Here is a 19,406-nt window from a genome sequence, read left to right on the forward strand (position 1 = left end):
GACAATGGCACAACCATTGTTGACAAAAGTAACAAGCTTTTCTCTTTTTCATCGTCATCGTCCCCATCTCATTCATGTTCTTCTTCATAACAAACATGCACAATTTTCAAACGAACCAATTCCAATAATCTCCTTCTGTCCAAAGCCCAATCCACAATTTCCATCTGTGCCCTTTTGGTCTTCGTCCACCCTCCTCCTCTTTATCCTCTCAACCTTTGAAACCACAACCAAGCCTCACCCACTCATCACAACAGCCTCCAAAAGATTTCTCTCCCAAAAATCTCCACCCACCATCAACACAGACCCTAAATTACTCAATATATCCATCACGTAACGAAATGTCTCTTAGTACTGACGGAATAGGTAACGTGAGACAGTTATTAAAAGTGTAGATGGTATTTTGAGATGTTTCAAAGAATATGTGGTAATATGAGATAACTTTGAAAGCACAGGGGCATGTACATAAATAAGCCTACTTATAATATTGAACCCTTAATTGAAACCCATACATCTATGCATTAAAGGAACATGAAATTTGCAGAAATTGGTTTGATAGAAGAATGACTATTTGTGGAATACGTAATTTGAGTGATTTGTCTCGTGTTTTTGTTGTTTTTATATAATGGAAGGGAATTATAATTAATTAACTACTATGACATAAGCATATTTATTTCTTTATTTATGTTTTAGGGGCATAATTGGAGAAATTAAAAAATTAAAATGTAAACATCAAAAAAGTAAAAAAATGCATGTACTCTTACGTGACACAAAAGTGAAAGTATTTAGATCAACAACAACAAATGTGACCCATAAAAAATAATAAATGCGTGGATTGCACCCAAGTTTTATCTTCATATTTGAATTTAACCTAAATTTTCTATTATTATTGTTATTATTATTAATATTATTATTTATTAGCAATTGGCATACAAACTGGTGTCAATATCATAAAAGTGATAGTAGAATTTTGCATGAATTCTTGGTACATTCAAAAAAGGATAAAGTGTCGTTTTTTGTTAACAATGTATTGTTGCTAAGGTGTTCAACGTGGGCTAGATTGATCACGTGCGTATTAGTGTATACATGTGCATGTTAGCATAGTTTACTTAGAGGAGAAGTAATGTTAGTTAGCTATATAAGGATAACCTTAGGCAGAGCTTAAGCTTAACTTGGGATGTATAAGATTTTTCAGAAAGAAATATACTATGCTTCTTTCTCTTCAACTTTCTCTTACTAAAACCCAAAACCTAAATATATTTTTCTGCCATGGTTATCATGGTATCAGAGCTTCGGCTCTTCGATTCTTGATCTTTTATGCTTCCGCACCACTGTCTCACAACTAATTTCGGTTTCGAGTTATCAATTGCAAGAATGGCGAATCGTTGGGTGCTTGCGTTTCTCTCGAGTTTCATAATCTTTTTGGAGATTCTACAAGTGTTCTTCGTCAATTTTCTTTGTGCACTATTCTTCTTGACTTGGTGTTGAATTCATCTCTGCTAATTTCGGTTTCGAGTTATCAATTGCACCAATGGTGAATTGTTGGATGCATGCGTTTCTCACAAGTTTGATAATCTTTTTGGTGATTCTGCAAGTGTTCTTCATGTGCTGTTCTTCTTGACTCGATGATGAATTCATCTCTGGTATGCCGTTTCTTTCTTCAATCTTATTTAAGCATGATGGATTGAAGCACGAAGCATTTTATATGATTTCTTGAAGCACAAAGCAATTTTCGCTGATTTCTTGAAGCACGAAGCAATTTTTCTGTTTTCTTGAAGCACGAAGCAATTTCTCTGTTTTCTTGAAGCACAAAGCAATTTTCTTCTGTTTTCTTGAAGCACGAGGTAATTTTTTGATTAATCGAAGCTATTGTCTCTGATTATTGAAGCACAAAGCTCTCTAATTCTTTGACGCTCAAAGCAATCTGTTTGTAAATTTGTTTGTTGTGTCTACATTGAAGTGTCTCTTAACGTTCCGAATATTGAGGCCTTATTTGGCGTATTGACTTTTAAGTTGAATGATGATAATTTCATGAAATGGAATTATCAATTAGAGCATGTGCTTCAAGGCTATGACTTATATGGCCATTTTGATGACACATCTGTGTGTCCACCTAAATACTTCATAACTGAGTCTGAATGAGTTACAACTGAGTTAACTAAGGCTTATCATCACTGGATTCAAATTGATAAATCTCGGCTTAGTCTGCTTATAGCAACTCTGTCAGATGAAGCAATAGAGTATGCTATTGGTTGCAAATCAGCTAGAGATGCATAGTTAAGCCTTACAGATAGGTAAGCTTCTGTCTCAAGGGTTAGGGTGAATCAACTCAAAATTGGGTTGCACACCATCCACAAGGGTGATGATTCAGTCGAGAAGTTCTTACTTCGCCTAAAACACATCAAAGATCAATTTTCTACAGCTGGTTTTAAGCTCTTTAATGATGACATTATTATAGCAGCCTCAAATGGTTTCCACCAGAACTTGATATAATTCCACTTAAACATGCCAAACAAAGGTAACTCAGTATTTACCTCACTGAAGCGATGATTTAATTCTGCAAGTTGCCACTCAATGATTTGAATAAAGATGTCCACACGATAATGATGGAGGTGTGTTATTCTAGGAGCTCTCCAATGTGATCTCCATTGAGCTACATATGCATCATCCATGTTTGGAACCATAATATCATGTTTGTCACAAAGGAAGATACTTGATCAAGCAAGGCTTCAAATGTATTCTCTCTCATGTGTTGTAGTTGGTTCTTGCAAACTTTGACTAAAGTCATTGCATTCCCAATATCTTGGTATTTCCTTTGTAATACTTATGACAAGTCATTTGTGGTCCAAATATAGATCTCATGAAAAATAAGTGAAATACAAACTTAAAAGATTGTATTTCTCTCAATAACCTATTTGCTTCACCTAGATTATCAGTGGAGCCATCCTTAATAATCAATTTAAGCACTTTCAACAAAGATTTAAATATGGAGATGATACTAAGTAATGTACCATAATATGAGTTCTAAAGTGTATCATCGGGATACTTGAGACAAGTTTCTTGATTTAGGCCTCGCCCTGTTGGAAAAGTATATTTTTCAAGAGCTTTCGTAATATCCTTTTGTTGTTGATCTCTAAGTATGTCACGACGCTTACACGATGCTCCAACAATATTAACCAAACTATTACAAGATGTGAAGAAAGTGACAATATAAGCATTTCTCTTTGCCACGGCCACGGGAGCTAATTGAAGTTAATGTGCAAAACAATGAATATAATAGCACAAGGATTTTCTTTGAACTGTAATAACCCAAAAAATTCAAGGTGGATTTTCATATTTCAGTAAAAAAAAATAATATTATGGTGAAGAATGATTATGGGTAATTTATCAAGTGATTTTGGATTGAGACTATTGGATTAAATGTGTTTAATTTCAAGTTAGACAAAAAAGCCCTTACATAACATTTTGTGAATTGTTCAAAGGACATTTAAGATATTGAAGTCAGACGATAGTAGTGGACTCAACGAATAGGTAGGAAATCGTTTCTGAACTTTGGGCTAAAATGACCAAAATACCCCTATGTGTAAAAAAAATTACCAAAATACATTTGTAAGCCCAAAAATAAAAATATATGAAACGTGGAGGGCATCAGCCCACCCTTCTCCCATTCTTTCCCCCTTGCCTCAAGTTTTCAAATCCAGCATTATGAAAGGATGAGTAACCTAGCCTAAAGTGATGACTCATCTAGCCTAAAGTTATGACTCACCTAGCCTAAGGGATCTTCCCCAATGATGAATCTGATTTCCTTTAGAGCTAAGAGAGTTAAGTTGCTAGCAAGAGAGAGAGAGAGAGAGAAATAAGAAGAAGAAGAGGAGGAGGAGAAGACATGGAAATAATGGAGATGTTATTACTATTACATCCATGAGAGAATTAAGAAAGCAAATGTGAGAGGTAGAAGAGAAAACGGTGAAATGTTGAAACAATTGGAAGGATGAAAGGTGGGACTCTTTTTCTAAGTTCATTTTCAATTCTTTAGTTTTTGTATAATTAATTGTTTGAGTGAATTTACAGTTGTAATTGAGTCAGAGAATGATTTGTGAATCTTTTAAGGCATAAGAAAATCAAAAGAAGCATTTTGAAATCAAGATTTTCAGATTGTGGGTGTGTTGATAAATTTTTGGGTTTGGGTGTTCAAACTTTAGATCCAAATCTTGTTTTTGGGAAGCTTAGGCCAAGGATATGATGTTCGAGTATGATTTTGAGCCTTAAGGATGGTATTTGAGGTGTGTTGAAAGAGACTTTTGAGAAAATTATGAAACTTTGTATTTTTCTGGAAGGGTTATTGACTGAAATGGTCCTTCAACTATTGCTCCAGTATCATTTTGGTCCACCAACTAAATTTTTCATTTCAATGGTCCTTCAACTCTTCATTTGGTATCAAAACAGTCCTACTGTCAAAGTCTGTTAATTTTATTGTTAAATTGAGGGGTACAACTGTCCATATAAATTAAAATACTAATAAATTAATTAAAAATTATAGAAAACTATTATTAACATTAGAAAATAAAATTAAAAATTAAAAATTGAATCTCACCACAAATGCGTATTGTAGTTGGAGGACTAGGTACAAGGAAGAGATGTGATTCACCACTCTCTCTCTCTCTCTCTCTCTCTCTCTCTCTCTCTCTCTCTCTCTCTTTCCCTCCATGAGCCTCCTCTCTCACCAAAAACTTCTCAAGACACTCACTACCTCCTCTCCCAACTAGATAGATCCCATCACAAAAGTAGAATTAGTAATGAAGAGGAAGGAAATTGGAGAAAAAGAAAGGAAGATAGAGTCGACCATGACATTAGTTGGTTGGAAGTAGATGAAGAGATAATACCCGATCACAAGCCCAACTGAAGTTCCAACTCCAAAATTGCAAAAACCCAAAATTGAACTCAGAATAACAATCTCTAATCTGCCCATAAAATTTATGTTTCTAGTAGCTGTCCACCAAAGGGTTTTAGAATTTTTCTTATTTAGTTCCTAAGATAGTATTTGATTCATTGAGCTAATACTGCTACAGCCCCACCCATGAATTTCTTTCCATTTCTGGAAAATTCAGGAATGTGCCAACAACTCTTTGAGACTTTAAATTCATGGAATTGTTCCCTTAACAAGCTAGTTTTGGCTCCTTTGTTCCCATAGAAGAGTCCAATTTCTGGAAATTTAAAGGCGTTGTTGCAACAAATGATTTTGTTCAGTTTATTGCACATGGACAAGTAGGAAGTTTAGCTAGGTCTGTTATAACTTATATGTGAAGTATTTCTTAGGCTCATTATTGCTTGCTCATCATGTGTCAGTGTGAAGAAATCTTCCCAGGAGAGCCTCAAAAGGCACAAATGACCATATTCTATGGTGGACAAGTAATAGTGTTCAACAAAATAATTGACAGATAGAGGAATCGGGTGAGTTGCAGGGATCGACAGATTTGGATGGATTTGCCCCTCGATTTTACGGAATAATTGACAGACTTTGACGGTAAGACCATTTTGATACTAAATAGAGAGTTGAAGGACCATTGTAATGAAAAATTTAGTTCGTGGACCAAAATGAAATTCGAGCAATAGTTGGGGGACTATTTCGGTCAATAACCCTTTTCTGGAAATTTTAGTTCATGGGCCTTAGTTTGGCTCTCATGTTCCTTTGATCCATGAAATATTTTTGAAAGGTTTTGATGTTTTGGAAATAGGAATAGCAAGGGTCTAAACCCTTTTGATTTCACTAATTTTGGTTATGTTTTGGGGGATCAAAAATTGGAATGAAGTTGGGTTTACAAAACTGCCAAAACATAGGAAGCTAGAAAATGAAAATTCAGATTTTTGGGTTTGTCTTTAGGTTCAAATTTCTCACTAACCGTAGTTCCATTTTCACATTTCTGTATATGTATAGAAAGTTAAGGTTACCAACTTTAATTTGAGTGTAGTCTTGCAAATTTTACTATTGTTAATTATGCCAAAAACAAAGTGGAAAACAGGAAAAACATGATTTTTTGGGGAAGACGGTGAATAATACCATGCAGTTACCATATGTGTGTTCAACGCATGAGGTGCGATGTTGGTGTCGTTCGTCATCCTCCCCAACTTGGTGTTTCACTTGAAGTCTGTTAACGTTGGTTTCAAGACCATCCGAGACTCATAACTTTTTAACCAAAAATTATGCTAAGGAAAAGCACTAATTATTATTTGTCCCTGTTGTTCGATTTAGGCTCGAGTGGAAACAGAAGGATTGGAAGGGTCATTCGGTATTCTAACTAGTTGGACACGAGGTAGGGTTTCCTGATTTCTCGATGATTGGGCTATGTCACTTTTAATCTTGGTGCTTATATATCGTACTATAAATATGAATATTATTGTTGCTTTGTTCAGTGAATATTATTATTGATGTTTCTTTGTAGATATTATTTGACGTTGGGTGAATATTATTATTCAAGTGATTAAATCTGAAATATTATTGTTATTATCTATATTATTATTCAGCATAGATAAATGATGTTTGCGCTGCATTACACATACTTCATAAATACAGTGGAGTCTGGGGTGTGTGTGTGTGTCATTTGAGGTATATCTAATGAGTGGGAGAAGGCTTTAGAGATCTTTGTTTCGGACGATTCCAGCCACCAAATTTGTCAATCCAGGTATGCTTTGTCATCCTTTCAATGTGATCTAGCTGATGGTTGGGTTGATTATGATCGATTTCAAGGTTTGAAACTTGTTTTTCGAATCAAAGGACCAGTTTTTGGCTTGAGTTTCAGGCAAGTTTTGGTCACTTTTTGGCCATGGCCCAATAACAAAAGTTGTTACACTTGTTGTCCTGATCACGTAAGTATAGGTATTGTCGGGTGTTTTGAGATTTTTCGAGTAGTCGGAATTTTCTCAAAACACTCACGCGCTGTCGGTGCATGTAGCGGCGCGTGGGCCAGGTTTGGGTGGCCCATTTGGTTCTAAAATGTTCCCCATGTTGTCCCGAGCATGACAGTATGCTCGGATTTGAATTTGGTTATCGTATGACTGTCGATCAGATTTACGCATATTAGACGTTATCTGGGTTCTATATGTTCGGACCGTTGGATCGACTCCATTTCTAAGTATGTTGATCTAGGCACCTCTAGAATTGTGTAGAAATTCACGAATCAAGAATTGGAGTCTCGGATGCTCCGATTAAATGATTCAAAGATTAGGTAAAACGGTGACCGTCCGATCGCGAGCAATCCGACAGCTCGATCTGGACCAAACTTGTAGGACGTATTTAATAAACTTTGTTCAACCCGTATGAACTTTCGGATCGAAAATCAGAGGTCGCGGGCCTCGTTGACCAAATTTGGGAAGTTTAACCACTCGGTTGACCGAGCATCTTCTGAGGCTATTCCACCATTCAGAACATGTAATTGGACCTTAGGAACTTCTCGTTCGTCGTTCATACACTTGAATCTCGAAAAAAGTATGAATTTATTTTAAAGTCTCGTTTGAAGTATTTTATGTTAATCTAGCCTCTTATTCTGAAATAGGTACTCCGACGCAGCATACCAGTAGGCAGGACACTCTCAGGGTCAAGCAGCGTTTGATTATCTATGAGTGGACTTTGTTTTTAAATAATATTCATTATTTTCAATGATAGAAAAATATGCATATTGAGTCCTTTGATTTTGAGTTATTATGTATTTTGAAGTTGAAATATAATATGATTATGAAAGTATTGGAATTATATTCGAATAATTGCGGATTATGATTTATCTTGAATGGATATATGCTATTTTTCTGAGAATTTTTATCTATACTTGGACATGTGTTGGGTACATGGTGTCGTTGGGAATGAGATTATGGAATGAGAGTGGATTGTGGTTTATGTCAATTTAGAGTGCTATAAGCACTTCCCTATGTACCTCCCCGAATTTGGAATACTGAAATTGGATATTTGGAATTTTGAGATACTTGAATATGTCAGAACCTAGGCACCCTTGACGGGGTGTTTCGTGGACCCTTAGCGGGGTTAGTCTACGCGCATAGGACTTGTCACATGCGCACGAGTATTGAGGATTCTACTGTATGTGCTAGTGAGCCCAATCCCCCGATTGGATGGCTTGTTCCCTAGCCACATGGTCAATTGAGGATTCTTCCATGTGGTCTAGTCAAACAATCCCGATTGGATTGTTTCCTCGGTACAAGTTTGGTAGTGGTCTTCCATGTGGTAGTGGTCAAACAATCCCCCGATTGGATTCTTCCATAGATATATATATATATATATATACCTATACATTCATTCTTATTTGTCAGTGAGGATCCTTCCTCGCTCGCCTTGCCAACGGGCAAGCGTTTTGAGAGAGTGGTTTGGGGAAAGGTTTTTGAATGGGATGGGTATTAGTATATCATTACGATATATGGATTTCACTTTAGTTTTGACTTAGTTATATATATATATATATATATATATATATATACCAATTATGAATGCATGTTTTCTGAATCGTTTTCCAAACAGTGGGGTTATTATATGTTTGTTTCAAAGATAACAAAACTTTGTTTTTGTCTACTCACAAGTTTTCTAGTTTTGCGTCCCCACCTGAGCTGAGCAATAAAGCCAAGCTCTGAGTTTCTGAGCCCCGACTTTCGGTAGGACACTCTTTATCTATTACATTTTCATTGAACTTCACTTCCATTTGTAAACTGAATCTCATTAGATATGCTTTGTTATCGCCCATGTTAGGGTTGAATGTAAGGTCGGAGGCCTATTATGTCAACTGCATGAATTTACATTGTGCATGCTACTGGTTGGTGTTTATAATTGTGTTTTAACATGTTGAAAATTTGGAAAATGTTCATTTTTCATGGAAGACTCTGCCGAAATTTCAGCAGAAAGTCTTATCCCTTTTTAGTAGGTAGGCCTAGCTTCAGTATGTTGTCGAATAATCTATAGGATTCGTTGCAGATTCCGAGGAATTCGGGGCGGGTCCTGTCAAAGGAAGTGGGTTTCAACTAAGTTGTTAGGCTTTTGTTGTTGATTTGTGTAATTAATGTTTGTAAGTAGTCAATCGTTTGATAAAGATCTTAGTGTGTATTTAACTACGAGCTACTACGACTCTGATTCTGTGTTGTTAAGTAAATTTGTATTATTTGTGGCTCTATTTCTCATCATATCATGGGAATAAAGGATTTTATTTTTATGACTATGGTATGGCTCACACCATGATTCGGGAATATTCCTTATTTTTGAATCGAGTCGTGACATGAACTCACCCTTCATATTACTAGCTCTATCATATTATTGTCCTCTTAGCATGGAAATGCTCAATTCCTCTTCTTAAAACAATGTGTCAATAACATCCTTGAGTGAGTTTGATGTAGTGTCGCTAACATGTTGAATGCCCACAAACCTCTCAATTACATCCCCACTTTTGTCCATATAACGAAACACCACGGCCATATATTCTTTTACTAACACATCACGCGATTCATCAACTAATAAATAGAAGAATGCATCATTCATATCCTTAATGATTTTCTTAATAATTTCAGTGGCACGAGCATTCACAAGATCTTTTTGATTTGTTGGGGCTATTAACTTTCTCATCATGATCAGCAAGAAATTGTAAGAGCTCCAAATAATCCCTATTGTTTGAAGTGTCACTCTCATCATGACCACGAAAAGGAAGACCTTGCTTCAACAAAAAATTTACGCAATCAAGAGAAGTTGTCAAGCAAATACGATAATCAACACGAGCTTGCTCTAATTGCTTTATCAAAATTGTTCAGATGTGTTGCTTCTGATTCATAAGATCCGCAGAATATTGTCTAGATTGGTTATGAACACTTCCAACACATCCAACTTGTTGCCTAATTTTATCTTTCTTCTTCCAATTTCTAAAATCCATCTCTGTAAAGGTGTCGCTACACCCTTGACCAATTTGAAATTGGATATGAAAAGATAACAATAAAGGCAAAATGCAGCATCTTTACTAATACTATATTCCGACCAGTCAAACTCATCAAACCACTTGACATTAAAGCATCGATCATACCCTGAAAGATCAATTTGTGAAAATGTGTGATCCTTAGACTGACATGGACCCTTTTGTAGATATGCTCTTCGAACTTCGTCAAGACATCTTGCAACTCACTTTCTTTCGAACTATTCACATCTCTCGAAATACCCACATCTTTCGAACTCGAACTACCCACATTATCCGAACTAGAAGTAGTTGATGATAAATTTCTCTTAAAGTATCGTTCCATAACTGTATTGGTTGAAATAATCAATCAAGCATCAACAATAACAAAAACCCCTAATTTATGCAAACTAACCAAAATAAAATCCCAACAACTAATCAAACTTACAAAAAATATATTCTAATATAAAACACTAATTTATTCAAACTAACAAACCAAAATAAAACCTCAACAACAACAACACCTAATCAAGAAAAACAAAACACATATAAGTATCTTTATTAATTAATTAAAGCATAAAGAAATTAAGGTAACAAACTTTCAAATTTGAGGGAAAAATCCACCTTTGAAATCAAATTGAATTTGAGGGTGACTTCTTTACTTTGCTGTTGCCGCCGCCGCCACTATGAAGATGTCGTCGATGTCAGATTTGTGGGGAAAGCCACTGTCGAATTGGGTGAAGGTTGGTTTACTAGGATTAGGGGGTTTTGGGGATTGGAGATTTAGGGTTGAGAAGTGAAGAAATGAGTAGGTATTATCGGGCAACAATTGCTGCAACGATGTCATTTTGACATTGAGCGAAACAAAAAAAGGAAGGGTGCGCGCTGCGCCCAAGCAGCACGCTGGAGCACATAGAGAGGTTGCCCATTTAGGGCATTTCATCGAACAGCTTGCGAGGGTCAAGTTTTGCTCCTTTAATGGCGGATTTTAGAGGTTGCAGGGGTCAATTGACCACCCTTGCTCCTCTGTGGATCCGTCCTTGCTTGAGAGCACATTAGATATTTTTTCTTCATAACAGGTTAGAAGCCATTGGAGGGAGGGAGGGAGGGGAACGGATCTTGCAATGGCTGGGTTATTAATATTTTTTTTTCCATTTTGTTGATTCTTTTTTTAAATTTTAAAAATACACTTTGTATTTTAAAAGGAGTTTACTTTTTATTTTGCTTTAAAATTACGAATTTGTACTTATTGTTGACAGACAAGTTTATAAAATTTAAAAAACTTAACGGTAAAGGTGAAATTGAATATTTATTATGAACTAGCCTCTCTGCACGCGCTTCTGCGCCTGCGAGAGGCTTTTTTTAAAAAAATTTAAATTTATTTTAGAATTAAAAAAGATAATAGATAGTTGTGTTTCATAAAAATAGGATCCATTATCTGAATTTTCTTTTAATTTTAATTTTTTTAATATGAAAAATTGTGAATTTACCATATTATCCTCATTTAATTAATAATTTTAATTCTTAATGTTTGCATTAACCAAGGGCATTTTCTGGTATTTTGAATGTTTCACCATTCTCTGCCTTTTGCTTTATATATATAGATTTAAGAATTAAATTGACTAATAAAATAATTTCAAAGACTAAATTCGAATAGCGTGATAGTTTAAGGGCAAAATGGCTGAAAGTTCTTGAAAAAAACATCTCACTTTTGATGAAAGACAGATATGATCGTTAGTTAATATATCGTTACCCAAAAAAGAATGATATTTGAAGTTTGGATCCCATGCTATCCAACTCTGGAAGCATACAAAAAGACTAGGAATAAAAAAAGCCACCTGAGTCTTTGGACCCCTCCTAATTAATTTCCCATCCATCTAAATCCAAATTAAACAACAAAAAAAACACACACAAAGCCTCTCGGTCTCTCTCTTCCCAAAATTCGAATCCGCATCCACCGCCAAACCCTATTTTTCTATCTCTCTCTCTGTATCTCTCTTTCTTCTGGTTCTGGCGAGCTGAGTCTGAGAACAAGCTGCTGTAAATACAAGAAGCACACGAGAACACATATAAGAAGCACGAAAATGAGGAGGGGAGCTAAGAGGAAGGCGAGCCAGAAGGAGGCAGAGAACCACAAAGAATCGAGCAAAGCCGCCAACAGCAGCAAAGCCACAAGGACTCGGACGACGAAGAGGGTTAAGGCGTCGGAGCCCCAATCGGAGCCCCAATACTTGGAGGACCCTCGGAACCTCGAAGATCTATGGAAGGCTGCATTTCCTGTTGGGACTGAGTGGGATCAATTGGACTCCGTTTACCAATTCAAGTGGGATTTCTCCAATCTCGAACAAGCTTTTGAAGAAGGGGGGAAGCTCTATGACCTTGGCAAGAACAAAGTCTATCTCTTTGGTTGTACTGAGCGTAAGCTAACTCCTACCAGCTTCTGTTTGCTTGTTTTTTTTTTTTTTTTTTTTCTTCATTTCAATGTGTTTAATTTCTCCAATTACGTTCTCTTTTTGCAGCTCAATTGGTGTCTGTGAATGGTGAAAACAAAGTTGTTTGCATTCCTGTTGTGGTCGCTGTAAGTTCAACAACTCATCTCTTTTTCTGCTTTAGATGCCCAATTTTCTTTACTCAAATTTGTTAGTTTTTTACTTTACTGTATACAAAATAAAATAAAAAACTTATTAATGTGAAAGTTTTACTTCGTACTACTTCAACTGTAATGAAATTGGTTTACTAATTCTTCAAACATATATTGAATTGAACTTCTTAGAATGCAATGTTTGCTCATTTGGGTATATGTCTTTCTTTGTTTTACATTGTTGTTTCTTATAGTTCTACTTCCCATGTTCGTAGCAAATGATTTTATTTGGTAATGGAAACAGTAATTCATCTGCAATCATCTTGTAATTTTTGTTTCTTAGACTGAGTTTGCATCCTGCATTTTTCTTTTTTCCTTTGTAACATGTTTCTTGTATTTTTTAGTAAATGATTTATATTTTGGTAATTGCAAACCTGACTGCGCATTATTATGCATATTATTCATCTCTTGTCTTGCTAAGCTTCTTTTGCTTTTATAGGTTGTATCACCTTTCCCCCCTTCGGATAAGATTGGGATTAATTCGGTTCAGAGAGAAGCTGAAGAAATAATTCCCATGAAACAAATGAAAATGGACTGGATTCCGTATATTCCTCTGGAGAATAGGTACTATTTGGTGTTGGTGGTTTTGAACTTATTTTAAGAAACACTTCTTTTTGGAAGTTGTAAAGTTCTTTGTCAATTTCTTGATATCATTGTGAACTTTCAACTTTCTACAGAGACAGCCAGGTTGATAGACTTAAATCTCAAATATTTATTTTGGGCTGCACTCAGAGAAGGTAGAATAACACTCATTCTCATTCCCCTTTCCTCTTTTTCCTTTTATTTCTTGTATTCATATATGTTTTTAGGTTTTGTAATCAGTGTTACAGGACTGCTGTACAGTGAGTTTGGATGTATAATATTGGAATTATTAGAATTACTGTATTATTTGAGTTGGTGGTTTAACTCAATCAAAACCATGATTGTGTTTTTAACTTCCTTATAACTGAATTGAACTAATTTTTTATGTTTTTTTTTTTTTTTTGGGACAATTAAGTAAAATATTCTTTAAAGATCCCATGTTATATTCCTGCTTGGCTGTTTAAAAGGAGTAAATCTTGGTTGTTTCTGTAGTCTATTTGTATTTTGCTTTGGTTTTGCTACTTTTCATCATAGGTTATTCATAGACATTGGTTACATCATGTTGATCTGCCACTGAATGATTCACTGTTCAGCATACATGACGGCTGTCCATGAGAATGTTTTGCATTGAATGTGTACCATAATGTTCATTTGTACCTGAGCGGCTGATGTATTCCCATTGGCTGGCTTTGAACCCTTGGCTGAGGCTGATTAATAACACCTCCTTAGCTGTTTCTTGTCTGAACTAAAACCCTCTGCTTTTACTTGAGACCATATGTCATACATTGAAATGCACGCTATATATAAATTATAAAGTAGCCTAGGCTTGTAGTTTACATATTATGCCCTAGATAAAGTGGGTGATTGTAAGCCTTTATCATTGCTATTTTGCTTTTCGGACCTCTGTTTTAAAAGTAGTTTTCCACTTTTGTTCGGGTTTTGCTGTTGAGTTTTGTCTTACACTGTTTATTGAGCCAAACTTTTATTATTGTCACATTGTTTGAGGATTTAACTATTTTTTGGTTATTTATATAAATGTTATTGCAGGGCTGCTTTGAAACACATGAAGATAGATCGTCTCAAGAAATTTGAGTACTGTTTGCCTTGTAGGTTTCCAAACTATCTTTTGTTGTTAAAGTTGTTTAATTTCACGTTGACTTATAGACGTTTTTTTTTATCTGAAGGATATGAGATTCTCTCTCTCTCTCTCTCTCTCTCTCTCTCTCTCTCTCTCTCTCTCTCTCTCTCTCTCTCTCCCCATATCTTCAAAAATATTTTTCTAGAATGAAGAACACGATTGTTCAAAATTATTGTGTTAGGAAGTGAAAAGGAAAATACCATCCTTAATGTTCTGAAATTTATGGATAAATTTGGGGCTTGATGATGGCTACTTTGATTTGGTTATTGACATAGGATGTTCAACTCATGTTTGTTGGTGGTCAATCATCATTGTCTGTAGTGCATGTTGAACTCTACTGGTTTTGACATGCTGTCATCTTTGACAGATTTCTATCAGCCTTTTAAGGAAGATGAGCTTGAGCAAAGCACTGAGGTCCCAATAATGTTTCCAGGAGAGCCAAAGCCGGTAAGGTTTGTAGTTATTAGTGAAACAAACTAATGGACAACAAATTGTTTGGATATGGAATATATGACTGGGTTTACGGATTCCCTTTCTTTGATAAGCAAAGTGCAGAAGGGGGGGAACCTAATATACAATAATATTTCCTAAATTAAAAAAAGAAGAAAAATAAGTGGACAGGAAAAACTGTATTAGGCTGGCATGTGGCCATGAAGCGATGAATTTTTTATTTATTCTTGTCCTACATCCTTCTATGTCCTCTTTCCTTCTCGACTTTAATTTAAGTACAACGCATGGACATCCTTTTACTGAGATTATATATGTCTTAGATCTCTTTGTCCAACCCATTTTAATCCTATGCGAGGCTTATACTGGTGGCCATAAGTTTCTGGAAATTGGACAAATGAAGTAAAAGATCAATCTTTTCATTACACAAACAAGTTACTAGCTGCTCATATGAAATGGAATGACTACAGTATGTACACTTCCAGATCTTTGCTGAAGTGACTTTCTTTTTTGCCCTTTGCAGGTTTACTGTGAATTTGATTGGGAGTTGGATGAATTGGAGGTACAAAATCAAACTTTTTATGTTTGTGTATGTTTTGGATTGATTCAGTTCTGAAATTGTGTCGCTTATGATGCTTCTTATCAACTTTATCTTTTGCATCTGGTTGCTTGTCATTGATACAGACATGCTTATTTTAATTGGCTAGGATTATTTTTTATATAAGCCCACTATTCAAGTTTGTAGATTATTTTGACCTTTGTAGCATATTCTTTTATAAGGAATCCATATATATCTCAGAGTGTGGCACGTCCAATCATATAGTGATGCTTCTTTAATGTATTTGTAATTGTTTTCTTTTTTATTCAGATACATTGACAATACTATTGAATATTTCTCTGCCATTTACGAGATTCATCTTGAGTTAGAATATGGCAATTTCTTCTATAATTCAGGACTAGAACTGGAAGCTGAAGTATAGAAAGGCTAATGTTTATCTAATGATGTATTCCCTTGGTATTGTATTCTGATTTCAATGACTAATGTGTTTCAACGTGCATATTTATATTGTAATCATTTTTCCTAGTTACAAACATTTGATGAGTGAGCTTCTTTTGGTTATTTAATGATGTTTAACAGCAAGTCCTGGTAACATGCTTTTGCATCTCTTTTTATTATTGTATTCCCCCATCTTTTGCCCAGTTTTGTTAAATTTGTTTCCTTGCTGATCCCCCTTTGTTAAGTATAAAGAGACAATATAAAAACATCAATGAAGCGTGTTTCTTAATTGTCTCTAAACCTGTAGGAGTTCACTGATAAATTGATAGAAGAGGAGGAATTATCTGCAGACCAGAAGGATGCATTCAAGGTAAATTGTAATAAAGATGGAAGTGACTCATAACCTTCTACTTCTATCTGCCTCCTTCCCTTATCCTTGCACTAGTTGTTTCTGAATTTCCTTCTTTTATGCTTTCTCAGGAGTTTGTCAAGGAGAAAGTACGTGAACAAAAGAAAAATAACCGGGAGGTACTCTTTTTTTCTTTAATATTTTTACCAAGATATAATTGACTATATTTGGGTGTTTGAACAATATTTATCTTAAAGTATAAAATTTGTTTAGAAGTATAATTTTTCTTCTATTTCTCTCTTTTATAGGCAAGGGAAGCCCGAAGAAAAGCCATTGAAGAGATGAGTGAGGAAGCTAAAGCAGCATTTGAAAATATGAGGTTTTACAAGTTCTACCCTGTACAGACACCAGATACTCCTGACATATCAAATGTTAAGGTAATGTTCTAAACACTGATATTTTGGATTTGTATTTGCATATGTGAAAGCAGCTTTGTTGCAACTTACAAGGTCGGATAGTTGTCATATTTAAACTGGGTGTTCAAAATATGTGCAATAGACTATCCTGGTCTACCATCTTGAATGCCTTTGCTTTTGATTTTTGTTCATTGGAAAATTTGGTTGAATCAGGTGGTCATGTTGCTTTACTTAGCAGACCCATCTGGTTTTCCAAATGTCTTGGCCATACCACTGTTAGTCCCTAGGATAAAGTTTCTGTGTGGTTATATTGGATTGGATTTGTGTCATAAATGCCAGATGATTGTTGTTTTACTTGGTGGTGGATTCAGCTTAGAAAAAGTCTGGTGTTTGGTAATTCAATTGATCTATTGTTGTACAATCATGAGTTTGTTCCAACTTCCAAGGTTCTGTCTAGGATTTGACCTTTAATTCAGTGAGTTCTTGCAGAAGAATAACACATTAAAAGTTTCAATACATTTTGCTAAAGAAAAGAGACCTGGTTGTTGCTTGTTGCCCAGTTTTTCTGGGAACATTTTAGTATAGCCACTGCCTCTTTTGTTCTCGTTTTCAAAATATATAAATAATAGCAAAAAGAAAGAAGAGGAGGATCTTCCTTGGGCTTTATTGATGCTTAAGTCCTTTTTAATGTTCAGTATGACAACCTTATTGTCTCTTCTCCTTGAAGTGATTCATTCTTGTATTTGCCACTGGTATGCACACTTTAGGAAATACCTGCCAAATACTCTATTATCAGTCTCCCCTCGTCCAGTTCACTTAGATGTTTGTTCTTGCTGCTTTCGTTAACCACCTATGCCATTCCTCTTTTGAATTAGTCTTGTTCATGTTTATTGTCTAATTCATTAAATGCGTCTCCTCAAACTGTGAGTCTCTTCTAATCAATGAGGGCTAACCAATAATTAGTATGTTTTTAAGTTTATGTTGTATTTGATGCTTAATTTAGTGCCTTGGCTTAAGCTTACAGCTTTTTGTTTCTCTTCATTTCTTAGAAGTTAGGTCTTGCAACTTGTAGGCATTTTTAGTATTGATTGTCGGTTGAGTAAATGGATGTGCATCCTCTCCGGATCATACCTCAGCTTTTAATTCCAAAGTTGATATAAAAGATTGGTTTTGCTTCTGGCTTTCTTAGAAAGAATAAAAAAATGTTGACACTTCAATGCTACTTTCTTCTTCTTTTTGTTATTTTTTTCCTTCCATTTTCTCATTTCCTCCTTTCACCTCTGCCTCTCCCTATTTCCGGGGTCAAAACCTCTGCAGCCCATGCCTTGCGTTTTCTTCTTTTAACTTTTTGTCTATTACCTCCCACCTCCCGCCTCCCACTTTCCAGATCTGAGATCTCTGCAATGCATAAATACAGTGCCCAAACTGGCATGATTTTGGGTGTGGTGTAACCTTGTTAGTTAGTTTTTGGTATGGTGAACGAGGTGGGTTTGACTGAAATTTTGATACTTGATTGGTAGTGGATCTAAAGCTTAAACAGAGGTGGTCTACATGATGTTTTCTGTTGGGTGGCTGTTTTTGTCGAACGTGGAAAAGGAAGATCATTGATGAAACGAAACTTCAAATCGCTCATAGATAGACAAAGCAAAGGGAAATTTAATATTTGAAAAATACGAATCCTTAAACAAGGGTTTTGTGCTTCCCTGAAAAGCACGAAAAAATTGTTCTGGGTTTTGGATTAAACCAGTGCCAAGTAAAAAAGCAAAGGAGAGGAAAGGTTGTACATAATTGTGATCTTGTGATCTGAATTGAACGGTAAGGATTCAAAATTTAGGTGTGATGAACAGTTCCAGAGAGATCCACATCCTGAGATCATGTAGGCAAAGAAAGTTGGGCTTGCTCAATGTCAACTTGATCAATATTAAGTGGATATCTTCTCAAAGTCACACAATTAGCTTCTCATGACATGCACAAAGAGACCATATCAACTTTAGACTTCTGCATATCCTGATAGGAAGTTGGTGCAGAAAAACCTTAAGCGTGGTTTTTATCTCTTTTATTGACATTTACTGTTAGTAAAATGTAAGAGTAGATATGTGATGGGTTGGTATGATTGTCTATGCATCCTCTCTTTAGCCTCTATTTTATTTGTTTTTATTTCTCCATTTCTGTTTAGCATGCTTTCCATATAACTAAAGAAAGATGTTTAAGCCCTTCTTTCCGTTTTTAAGAAAGGTTCTTGTTTCTTAAAGAAAAAGAAATGTAACGAAGAGAGCTTTTCTGAACATGCCAGGGTTCATTACCCTTTGCACTCTTCAAATAGCAGTGGACCATGATATGCTTCAATTTTAATGTTTTCCGGGTGCTATTGCCTCGCAGGCTCCATTCATCAACAGGTATTATGGCAAAGCTCATGAGGTATTGTGATTATTACTAAGGTCAAGAAGATGGCAGATTTGAAATGTCTCGAGCCTTGTTCAGCCGTGCTGTTAACTACTCTGTGATAAAGACTTGGTACTCCGAAAAAGTATGGGAGGCAATCCCCTGGTGCCTCAATATAGAATTGCTTGAATACAGCCTAGGTGTCTCCCAGACAGATGTAAACTTGTAGCTTCAGAATTTTTAGATAAAAGAAGATGAGGTGCGCTTGTTACCACAGGAGGAATTTGTAAGATACATTGAGGCTTTTGAATTTTGTACTAGTGGAGCTGTGAAGCTGGAATTTTCCAGTGGCTTAGAATTTGTCTTCATCTCTCTCTAGTAATGTTCTTTTTCGAATTGACATTTGCTTTGTATTACCACAATGGGGGATATTGTAGGAGCAAGATGAATGACAACACAGTTCCTGAATGTGTCCTTTCCTTTTTGTGAATAAAGCAGTTACCTTTTATTTTATTTTATTTTATTTATTAT

At 35.5% G+C, this 19,406-nt stretch overlaps 1 protein-coding gene across 1 annotated transcript; it reads left to right on the plus strand.

The window, feature by feature from the left end:
* On the plus strand, positions 11,783-19,388 carry LOC18774620. The gene is made up of 11 exons (XM_007206288.2): positions 11,783-12,341; positions 12,443-12,501; positions 13,004-13,128; positions 13,242-13,301; positions 14,194-14,252; positions 14,652-14,731; positions 15,255-15,293; positions 16,036-16,098; positions 16,209-16,256; positions 16,386-16,514; positions 18,873-19,388. The coding sequence occupies exons 1-11, from the start codon at positions 12,008-12,010 to the stop codon at positions 18,918-18,920; spliced, it is 1,044 nt and encodes a 347-aa protein (XP_007206350.2). The 5' UTR covers positions 11,783-12,007; the 3' UTR covers positions 18,921-19,388.

Source organism: Prunus persica, chromosome G6, assembly GCF_000346465.2.
Source record: "Prunus persica cultivar Lovell chromosome G6, Prunus_persica_NCBIv2, whole genome shotgun sequence".
Taxonomy (NCBI): Eukaryota; Viridiplantae; Streptophyta; class Magnoliopsida; order Rosales; family Rosaceae; genus Prunus; species Prunus persica.

Coding starts and splice junctions, on each gene's coding strand:
- LOC18774620 (XM_007206288.2), top strand. CDS start 12,008: ATGAGGAGGGGAGCTAAGAGGAAGGCGAGCCAGAAGGAGGCAGAGAAC. Junction 12,342..12,442: donor TCTCTTTGGTTGTACTGAGC/GTAAGCTAACTC, acceptor CTCTTTTTGCAG/CTCAATTGGTGTCTGTGAAT. Junction 13,302..14,193: donor TTGGGCTGCACTCAGAGAAG/GTAGAATAACAC, acceptor ATGTTATTGCAG/GGCTGCTTTGAAACACATGA.